The 10,863-nt window shown below is 50.2% G+C and overlaps 4 protein-coding genes across 4 annotated transcripts; 2 read left to right on the forward strand and 2 right to left on the reverse strand.

The window, feature by feature from the left end:
• Nucleotides 1–438: 438 nt before the first annotated feature.
• On the forward strand, nt 439–3,081 carry pmt2 (protein O-mannosyl transferase; the record flags this gene model as incomplete). Its single annotated transcript, XM_073763720.1, has 5 exons — nt 439–576; nt 641–771; nt 828–1,380; nt 1,438–2,197; nt 2,251–3,081. 5 exons carry the CDS (start codon nt 439–441, stop codon nt 2,892–2,894), a joined length of 2,226 nt encoding a protein of 741 aa, XP_073615064.1. The 3' UTR covers nt 2,895–3,081.
• On the reverse strand, nt 3,081–4,352 carry BDV17DRAFT_98433 (P-loop containing nucleoside triphosphate hydrolase protein). The gene is made up of 2 exons (XM_073765446.1): nt 4,042–4,352; nt 3,081–3,975 (listed from the first exon to the last, which is right to left on the reverse strand). Exons 1-2 carry the CDS (start codon nt 4,108–4,110, stop codon nt 3,193–3,195), a joined length of 852 nt encoding a protein of 283 aa, XP_073615065.1. The 5' UTR covers nt 4,111–4,352; the 3' UTR covers nt 3,081–3,192.
• Nucleotides 4,353–4,466: 114 nt separating this feature from the next.
• On the forward strand, nt 4,467–7,215 carry BDV17DRAFT_264491 (uncharacterized protein). The gene is made up of 2 exons (XM_073758023.1): nt 4,467–4,732; nt 4,784–7,215. Exons 1-2 carry the CDS (start codon nt 4,720–4,722, stop codon nt 7,009–7,011), a joined length of 2,241 nt encoding a protein of 746 aa, XP_073615066.1. The 5' UTR covers nt 4,467–4,719; the 3' UTR covers nt 7,012–7,215.
• BDV17DRAFT_264492 (uncharacterized protein) lies at nt 7,216–10,731 on the reverse strand. The gene has a single exon (XM_073758024.1). The coding sequence runs from the start codon at nt 10,004–10,006 to the stop codon at nt 7,613–7,615; it is 2,394 nt and encodes a 797-aa protein (XP_073615067.1). The 5' UTR covers nt 10,007–10,731; the 3' UTR covers nt 7,216–7,612.
• Nucleotides 10,732–10,863: the final 132 nt, after the last annotated feature.

A 10,863-nucleotide genomic window follows, 5' to 3' on the forward strand; every position in this document is an offset into this window, starting at 1 on the left:
GACGGCGACGGCACTTCGGGCGCAGGAGCTAAATTGTACACCTATTAATATACCAGTGCCGCGTAGATACACACCTTCTGGCCAACTCTCCATTTTCGTCTCCAATTCGACTTTGATGTCGATCTCTCTGCCCCAACAACTACAGTGATCTCTCCTATCAAATATCATACATATACCAACTATCTTGTCTAGTCATTCCATCCAGGGCACTTATTCTTTGAGAATCAAGCCCTGCCTCTCTCGCTCACCTCCTATTCGGTCCAAAGGGAGCTCCGCACTTTCCCACTCGATATGAGTGTGTCGCACTATTAGTCGCCAATTCTTGCCCTCTTTTTTCTTTTCATTGTATCCTTATTGCTTGCCTTCAAGCGCCAATTAATCGCTTCACCTTGCCCATCCGCACCTTGCTAGCTCGTGCCGATTACCATATCCTCGAAGATGGCAGATATCGGCTCTGCATCGACCACCGGTGCAAGCCTTGGGTCTGAAGTGCGACGGAGAAATGTCCTACACACGGAGGGGCAGACGAGAATATCAAACGTTGCTGAATATGACGACGGGAAGACAAAACAGCGGGTATGATTGCTTGAGCTCTATTTTCCCATGCGTACCGCAGCTAATATGGTCATTTTATGTACAGCCTAGCTCGTATTTTTCCGCTCTAGCTAGCTGGGAGCCTATAATTGCGCCGATTCTGTTGACAGCCTTGTCAATTTTCACCCGTATGTACCGGATTGGCCGCTCAAATATTGTGACTTGGGATGAAGCACAGTAAGGACCATTCAATTCTCGCATCCGGTCTCGCAAATCGCTTACACTATCTCCAGCTTCGGGAAGTTTGGATCACATTACTTGAAGCGCGAGTTCTACTTTGATGTCCACCCACCTTTGGGCAAGATGCTTGTGGGCCTTTCAGGTCTCCTCGCCGGCTACAACGGATCCTTCGAATTCAAATCCGGCGAAACATACCCGGAGGATTTGAACTACACTTTCATGCGTCTATTCAACGCTGCTTTTGGTGTGGTGTGCGTCCCGCTTGCCTATTTGACTGCACGAGAACTTGGTTTCCGCAGAGCCACAGTTTGGCTCATCGGACTGATGGTGCTGTTCGAAAACTCATATGCCACCATTTCTCGATTCATTTTGCTGGACTCTATGCTTCTTTGCTTTACCTTCACCACAACATTTTGCTGGGCAAAATTTCACCGGCTGCAGCATGCTAGTTTCTCTGTTGCGTGGTTCACCTGGCTTTTTCTGACTGGTGTCAGTATTGGCTGCGTCTGTAGCGTCAAATGGGTCGGCCTTTTCTGTACAGCACTCGTTGGTCTTTACACTATTGAAGATCTCTGGAATAAGTTTGGTGACTTGAAGATGTCCGAGGTTGGTCCGCGAGCTATCTAGTCATTCGTTTGTTTTGTGCTCTAATCGTCTCGTCAGGTAACGCTTGCTAAGCACTTTGTGGCACGCGTCGTTGGTTTGATCCTTATACCCGCTCTGGTTTACATCTTCTCTTTCTATGTCCACTTCTTGATCTTGGAGAATAGTGGCCCGGGTGATGCCCAGATGAGCTCGCTCTTTCAAGCAAACCTCAAAGGAACCCAGGTTGGCAAAGACAGCCCACTTGAGGTCGCATTCGGCTCAAGGGTCACCCTTAAAAATATGGGATATGGTGGCGGACTTCTCCATTCACATGTCCAAACCTATCCCGAAGGATCCTCTCAGCAGCAAGTTACGTGCTATCACCACAAGGATGCAAACAACGATTGGTTCATCTATCCCAACCGCAAGGAACCTCTGTATGATGCAGAGGCGCCTCTTAGGTTTGTTGGAGATGGTGATGTCATTCGTCTCATTCACGGTCAAACGGGTCGTAATCTCCATTCCCACAATATTCCGGCTCCGGTATCCAAGGGTCATCATGAGGTTTCCTGCTACGGAAATATGACTATCGGAGATGACAAGGATCATTGGAAGGTTGAAGTCGTCGACGATGTGGCGTCAAGAGACAGAACTAGAATCAGAACTCTTACGACTGCATTCCGCTTGCGACACCCTGTTCTAGGCTGCTATCTACGCGCGGGCAACACGAATCTCCCGCAATGGGGCTTTAAACAGATTGAAACGACCTGTGTAAAGGAAAACAAACCCCGCGACGTTTATACTCATTGGAACATTGAAACTCATTTCAACGATCGACGTAAGACCCTCCCCCCTCATGTCATTATGGTTGACACTAACACGGAGATACAGTGCCCCCTGGCGATCCTGGGTCATACAAGTCACCTTTCTTCAAAGACTTCGTACATTTGAATGTTGCCATGATGACATCGAACAACGCTTTAGTACCTGATCCTGATAAACAGGATGATCTTGCCTCGAAATTCTGGCAGTGGCCAATCCTCAATGTTGGTCTTCGAATGTGCTCTTGGGATGAGAAAGTCATCAAGTACTATCTACTCGGAAACCCTGTCGTGTATTGGGGAAGTACCCTTAGTCTGGGCGTTTTCGGTCTGCTGACTTTGTGGTACCTTGTGCGATGGCAGCGCGGCTATAATGAGCTTAGCCAAGCGGACATCGACCACATTCATTATGCAGGTCTGTACCCCGTTATTGGCTGGGTCCTGCATTATCTGCCTTTCGTCGCTATGGCGCGAGTGACCTATGTTCACCACTATTACCCTGCGCTATATTATGCTATTCTGACTTTCGGATTCTGCGTTGATTGGCTCACCCAAACCCTGAACACTAAGGCACGCTGGCTGGTATATGTCCTCCTTTATCTCGTCATTGCTGGAGTCTTCACCTACTTCAGGGTGATTGTGTTCGGTATTGAAGGCCCAAGTCAACAGTGGCGTCACCTGAACTGGTTGAGTGGCTGGCGAATTGCCAATTAGATGCATCAGTGCTGATGAGTCCCTGCCCTTGTTTCTCACACATCGCGCCTTGCTTCTTTTCTTTCTATATCTCATCTCCCATGCTCCATCTATTCTGTTTTCCGTTACCCTAAAGAGGCTTTGTATTACATATTTATCAACGTTGATTTTCTCTGATTCTAACAGTACCTATGTGTCAGAACGAAGTAATTGAATACACCCCGCTCGCTAAGCCCGTAGAACGAGGATATCAAAGAGTCAAAACCGTCCAACCCGGCGCTATATCGTCTCAAACTTGAGACCCTAGGTAGGACGACAATCAACAACAACCCCCGCCCAGACCGTTACCACCTTTTCGCATTGCATCGTTCATTCCTAAAGTAACAGTCTTCGGCATTTTGTTGCTGGTACCGCCGGTCGCCCCCAAGCTTTTTACTCCGCTGCGACGATCATTTAGGTCGTATTTGCCTGTTTCAATGTTGCGGTATATTCTCTCCGCAACTTCAAGAAAGGCACGTTCTACTCCTTCGCCGGACTTGGCGCTCGTCTCGAGGTAGCGCACAACATTGTTCATGCGACACCATGTCTCTGCCTCTTCTCTAGTAACGCGCCGTTGACTCGAATCTGAACCGTTTCCCCCCAGGTCACTCTTATTTCCCACAAGAATCACAATAATGCCTTCTTCAGCAATTTGTCGTAAATCTTGCAGCCACTGTGTGCATGCTGTAAATGTGGCCGGTCGAGTTATATCGAAAACGAGGAGTGCGCCGGAAGCGCCCCGAAAATATGACCGGGTTATGGACTTGTAAGTTTCTTGTCCAGCAGTATCCCAAAGGGATAGCTTCATCTTCTTTTGTACCTCTTTTGCCTTTCGAGGTGGGGTTGGTAGTCCGAAACCAACAGGCGGGTTAGATTCATCTGCGTGCGCGGCTGAGGAGGGCTCTTGGACAGACGAAGCGTCATGCTGTAGGTGTATTTCAGGATCTGCTTCTAGATTCCTCGACGCCGGCGGACCGACTGGAACGATGCGGGATCCAAACTCTACGCCAATTGTGACATCGTGCGTAGAAGAGAAGCGTCCTTCGCAAAGCCGAATAGTCAACTACAGCGAGCAGCTAGGTATTAGCAGAAGATAATCAGAGAGACGAAAGCTGTCAGTCTGGCTTACGCTGGATTTCCCGGTTCCGGAATCTCCAATACAGACTAGTTTAGCGATATAATCCCATGGCTGTGACATGGATACCGGTGTGTGTCTCTGTTTGCCCCGAGGTAGGAAAAAGCCGAAGAGGTTTGAGTTTCGGAGGTTCGAGCTGCGCCAATTCGAACCACCATAGAGCTCATCTGGAGCTTATCCGCAACGAACGAGGGCGCGCGGGGTCTTTTTTTTGTAGTGCTAGTAAGTATCGGTCCACTCCAGAGCACTGGAAAGCCGGAGTATGGGGTTGCAATCTGCGAGTGTCTTAGAGTCGAATGCAACAGTATACTGGAGAATGCGATGCCGAACGCCTGTTCTTCAGCTCCGGAACCTTGAAAGGCTGATGAGTCAGCTATCACCATGACCTTGTCTTATGACGCCGCTTTCAACGACGACAACCACACTCTCCGTGCTATATGTTCCATTCCCTCATATTCGGGCTGTCGCCCCCTGCTTGATCCACTACCTGCCTGTTAGACAGACTCTCAAAATATCATCATCTCCGGATATTCATCCTCACAAGACCACTCTGTCGTTCTTGTAGTTGCTCACCGCTCCACTCCGCACGCGATAAGCTACAGGGCACAGGCCCGTGAATACAAGAGGACAGGAAGGCACGGTGCTTGTTCTATCCATATTGGGATATGAGAAATGTTTTCTGAGTGTAAGTGACATCATTCAACATTGATGCTTCGCAGCTCACCCATGAGTGCAGACGCCTCACGCTTTCTCGCCCAGTCGCAGTCACGTATTGTATCTCGTCCCGACAAAAGGCACAGGAAGGATCATGATCGCATAACCCAACAGCCTGGAGGTTCCCGCTATCTGCCATCGCGCTCATTTTTACAGAGACCAGCCGGCCCCTATCAAACCGGAGCTTCCCAGTTCTCAAACTTCGCCTTTGGTTCGCGAAATCTAGCCCAACAGGCGCCATTATTCCACAGCGCCACCGAGGACTTTCATGAGGAGGACGAGGAAGCGGAGCACGAGCGGGAAATAGCCGATTTTTATGCACTTCAAAGATCAAGGCGACATTTCGGTAGCAGTCATCTGAAAGACTCGGAAACTGATGATGATGGCGGTAATTTTCTCGACGCTAGCGCACAGAAGGCCTCGGATGGCTCAGAAGATCGATCAGGAAGAGGATCTAGTGGGATCTGGCATGCCGCCACACCCGGCTCAGAACAAGGCCAGGTTGTAGATCCAGTGACAGAGGTAGCTGATGACGAACAAGGCATACTACATGAGAGCAGTGGTAGGACCAAGGGAAAACTGGTCGATGTCCGACTCGAAGATACTCTAAGGTCCGACTTCCATGGGAACGATGATCCCCTCACGGTTGACGACGATAAACCGCCCTCCGTGCAGCGATTTCGAGAACAGCCGCGGATGGACGGTCTGGGCATGAACTACATGTCCCCGCTTCATGAGACAGGCGAGGAACCATTATTAGAACAATCTCAGCTGCCAACTGCTACAGCCTCCCGTCAAACACCCATGGACCCTGGGAGAACTGGGTCTCCTACTCACGATGCCTTCTGGGGCCATCTGTTTCTGTTATCGTTGGCTTGTCTCTTTGCTACCTCGTTCCTGATATATCTGCATACGTCCCCGCCACCAAATAACAAGGCTAAATGGGGGGATACGATATATCTGACCATTCATGGCTCCTTCTACCGCCTTGGTGTTTATACCCTAGTCTCGGTTTTCGTCTCCTTACTTTGGCTTGCTCTTCTTCGGTCATACGTGCGTCCTTTAGTCTACGCTATCATATTTGCTGTTCCCGCAATCCTCTATTCCTTCTTCCTGTACCCGTTTATTTCGAGTTTCAATGGGGTTTCAAGTGCTCAGGATACATTTATGCGGCTCGGATCATTTATCCCATTTATCATGGCTACCGCCTGGATCTACAACGTTATACGGAGCCGCCATGCCATAGGAAAGGCAATCAGTATCCTCGAATTTGCGTGCCGAATCCTCGCTGCGAATGCAGAATTGTTACTCCTTGGCCTGGGTAATCTTGTCCTAATCGTCTCATGGTCATGGGTATGGATTCTCATGTTCACTCGGGTTTTCCTTGGAGGTCATATGTCCAAGTCGCATTCATTCATCATCAACGTTAGCAGTTGGTGGCTGGGCGCTTTCTTCGTCATCGTATATCTATGGTCCCTTGGGGTTTTGGCCGGCATACAGCGAGCAGTCACAGCAGCAACAGTTAGCCAGTGGTATTTCCATCGGCTCGCGAATCCAGCCCCAACATCCAGGCAGATAGTTCAGGCGGCAACATTCCATTGCCTCACTACGTTATTTGGCACAATCTGCTTATCTAGACTGATAGCCTTGTGCATCCGCCTTCCATTCCTTGTGCTTCCGAGGCGGGTAGCCTCGATTCTGAGTTTGTTTGCTTATGCCTTCGTTCCCACCCCAATCACGGCACTTACGGATCCTCTCTCGCTCACATATGCCGCAATTCACTCCCAGCCGCTCGCTGTCTCTGCTCATGGCCTTACTCAGATGACAAACCTCGCGCCGACGGTTGCGACACCTTCATTGCATCCAAGATCGTTCTCTCGGTACAGCGAGCGGCACTCCCCCCTTCTTCCCTATCGGCTATCGAAACTCATACTTCACGCTGTTCGGCTTATGATGTCCCTTGCTCTTGGGTTTGGAGGCTGGGTGAGCACTGCTAGAAGTTTAAGGATGCCTACGGATGGTGGGATCGTACGCGGGAGCATATATGCTTATATTGTCGGCCTGATTGCAGGTGCAGTCGGGTGGAGTGTACTGGGGGCTATCGAGGGAGTGGTCGCGGACATCGTGGATGCTTCGATCATTTGCTGGAGTAGCGAAGTTGGACCTTACGGTAGGGAAGCCAGGTACTGCCGAGAAGCTGGCTGGTTATTTGGTCAGGAACCGAGCCCTGAAGCTCGTGACTCAGTATAGCCCTACCCACCGCAGTGCCTCTTGGATTTCCAAAGATCTGCGTGGTTCGCGATACGAGATTTACGGAATATTGTATTAACCTTTGTTCAACATGTTTCAGACTGTTTAGCCCGCATCTGGGGAACCTGGGCGTTCATCTTTCTAAGCGTTCTTTGCCAATGCATGGTGTTAATGATTGGAATAGATTCAAGAGTTCTTTATTTGAAATTATTGCTGTACGCTCAACCGCTATGAACAAGAAAGTAGAAATATCCAAAAGAGCTGTAGACCCGTGGTATCGTAGTAATGACAACAACGTAAGAAAATGAGAATGAGAGGCCCCTCGTAAATAAAAAAAGGAGAGATGAATATCATACCATGTACGCCCGCTGGCCTTCATATACCTAGAGTAGGTGGAATATACCATACCAAAGACGCCAATGCAGAGCACAGCAAAACAGAGCAAGCAGGCCACCGTAGATAAATAGATGGAGAGATAGATGGTAGGTGAAAAGAGAATATGGGAGATACTTAGTACTGATATGGCGTATTAACGAGAGACATGCAAGGCATCCGTCATAAAGATTCTGGAGAGGCCCCAGGAGCAAGCGGCTGCGCAATGTCATAAGTCAAGTTTGCCATGCCAGTCGATGTTCTCCTTTGAACACCATTCCCGTAAGAGAGCGCAGCTGAGGCGGACTATCTCGAGAGGAGTGCTGGTTTTTCCAAGCGGTAGGTAGATTTCACCAGAGTAATCCCCGGGCTTTAGTCTTCTCTTGCCCTGCTCAGAATGATCCCTGGCGCGCTTCGACCAGGTTTCTGGGAACTCGCGGGCGAGGATGTCTTCTGAAAGGCCTCGAGAGCCATCGAGCCATAACCGTTGGGACTCCTTATAACACTCCGGCAGACGAGTCTTCAGCTCAAGAAAGTCTTTCAAGCCTCGCTTGCTCTCTTCCGAGTTAGCGGGTTGGCCGTCGCTCGCTGGGGTGGGAACGGGAGTGTGTTCGCCTGGTATGGGTGTGACAACTAAGCGCTCCAGATCGAGTGCATGGATGGCATCATAAGAGACAGCACCCAGAATCAGACACAAGCTATGAAGCGGTGGATAATGGAGGCTGTTCTTTTTGACAACCCGCCAATATGCGATGATGGACAGCCAGGTTGAGGAATCGCCAATCTGACGAGAAACCGCCTTTGACTGGTCATCCGCGATGAAAGCAAGGACAAAACAGATGATAGCTTCGATTGCGGTGGCAGCAGCGAGCTTCTCATCAGCGCTGACGACCTTATCTTTCGCCGTGTGTCGATCGGCTGCATGCTTCAACTCTCTACCCAGATTTCCATACTTTTGATATTCCTCCTTCCAAGCCCGACGCTCACCATTCCTATCTATACTGTTCGTCTGAGACGGTGATTGAGTAGTCGCGCGGAGAGAAGAATCCGCGGGTGCTTTGCGTGCAGCAGGGTGGTGCATCTTCCCTTCATTGCTAGCCATATCATGTCGGGAAGAGTGCTTCAAATCTTTCGCGGGCGTGAGCGAAGTCGGCCTAGCTTTCTCCTGCTGCGTCTGACTCAAGATTGGCGTTTGGGGGTTTTCTGCAGCAATCACTCGCGAGTCTTTCGGCCGATCTCTGGTAGAGGAACCCACCTGACTGCCTGCTAGTGCCTTGGCTTTCCCATCGGAATAGACGGACTTATGAGCATGATTAGATGCCAATATCCGTGACTGCTCAGCTTTCGTGGATTGAGACAAATCTCGCTCGGCTGCGTCGGGCGTTGTCGAACTCTGGCGAGAAAGCTTTCTCTTACCAGCGAATTTGAGAAGGCCTTCAATGCGTTTTCTGTTAGACTTTCCGTACTTTAACTTCACAAGGTGAGGCCTCGACTGTGAAGGTTGAACGGATTTAATACTGGATTGTTGTGGCGGCCGACTACTCGATGGAGGCTGTAAATTGGCTTTTGGAGTTGATTGAGTGTTGGATTTCGTGATCTCCGTGGTTTTCGAGGCGCTTTTTTCAGGTCCTAACCGCGGCGATTTGCTGTGCAAGTTTGGTGCATTACTTGCTGCTGTAGATTCCAATTGTGGAAGGTTAAGCGCAGACAATTCCTCTTTGTGAACTTTCGATTTGATGGTGTCGCTATTGGCAGTAGACTCGGGTTGCGAGTCTGACGCTAGGGATTCATTGCTGAGCTTAGCCAATTCTCTTTCAAGATCCGGCGGTAAAGTGGGAGATAAGAGTCGAGGTAATCGGGGAGTGCTCGAAGTCGGTGGTAGAGTCGGCGACAAGAGTTCAGGAAGGCCATTACCATTCGAGGGTTCCGTTTTCGGGCGAACCGTTGTAGGTTCAGGCGATAACTTCCTTCTTTTCGCAGGTGCGTTGTCTTTGACCTGCAAGCGGTGACGATCATGGTCACGCTCCGGAGGGCGCTTGCGGTCTACTTGTTCGGAATCCAACTGAGCGGGGGGACTCGAGGAGGGTTGCGCCTTCGGCAGCTTCTGACGGCTGTCTCTAGAGGGGATAATTTTGGTGGCATGGCTATCGTGGGGAACGTGGAGGTTTGAGGCGCTTCGAGAACCAGGACCTCCGTAAGTTCTCTTATTCTTGTAATCGTGTAGACTAATCTTCTTTTTGTTCGAACTGCTGGACGGGGTGCTAGTGGCACTCTGAGGCGGGGAGCGCGAATCGGCCATTACGCTCCCTGCGGCGTCGGACCAGTCCCCCACAGCTACCAATAAAGAATCGCTTTCGTCGTGGGTCAAGAATGTCATATACTGTAGCTGTTGTTCCTCCGGGGTGAAGGGCCCTTCATTACTCACGGCCCAATTATTGACAAAGCGGTTGCCGAGTCGAAAAGGCAAATCGGTGGCCACGGTAAGGAGAAACGGATAAAAAGGAAGGACCTCTTCACGTAGACGCTTCAGGCGCCGATCAATCAGCTCTTGTTCGGAATGCGTCGATTGTCCACGAGTAGATGCTGAAGGTCTTGCAGGATTATCAGTGGAGCGAGACGACATTGCAGTCTTCTTCGGTGGTAGATAATCAATGCAGCGGAGGCCGCGAAGGTAAGAACTCGCGGGAGACCTAGAGACAGCTTGAATTCTAACCCTTTCCTCCAGGTATAGGCGAATCCAATTGCCGAGAAATCACAGCAAACTGAAAGTGGTTTGCGATCTCGTCGTCGTCAAATGTATGGAGGGGAATGGTAGGCACAATGCAGTGAGTCCAGGCCGATGGATGATACGGACGGTTTATCGAATTCACTTTCCCCCCACCCCCCATTCAATATTTGCGGTAAATAGCACTTCTCTCAAGGTTACAATGTTGACGAGCCGTACATTGACTTGCGGTGACGGATCTCATCGCATTAAACAAGCACGGAGGAATAGAGCTGTTTCTGACGCAGGGAACAATGGTTTCAGAGTGATGCGATTCGCGATACTCGGTCTGGTATGTACAGCGAACGAGGGCATGGAATGGCGCAATTATCGCAGACAAAAATACGCGGCGCCCGCACGACGAAGCGGCGACGATCTGCCAGCGAATGATCGGGTTGAAGCTATTGCGGAACGCCTGGGGCCATTGGGGGGTTGAAGCCTCCTCCGGCAAGGTATGTGAGGAAAGAGATGCTCATAAGAATAAAAGTTATAAAGAATGAGTGAAAGAAGTATTAATAATCGGCGGGTCTGAAAGAGAGATAGCGACCTCTCGGAGGGTGGGCTAGCGAGGAGGAGTGAAAGCGGATCGAGTGGTTGACCAGCGGGAGAGACAGAAGGGGACGTTTTGGGCCAAGCCGGTCGCTCCTCTCTAGCCGCTCTCCGCTTGGCAGCCAGCCCGCCTTACGTGGGAAGCTGGAACCGCCTTTCTTGCTTGT

Source organism: Aspergillus undulatus (genome assembly GCF_047715775.1).
Source record: "Aspergillus undulatus strain CBS 261.88 unplaced genomic scaffold BDV17scaffold_27, whole genome shotgun sequence".
In the NCBI taxonomy this organism is placed as follows: domain Eukaryota; kingdom Fungi; phylum Ascomycota; class Eurotiomycetes; order Eurotiales; family Aspergillaceae; genus Aspergillus; species Aspergillus undulatus.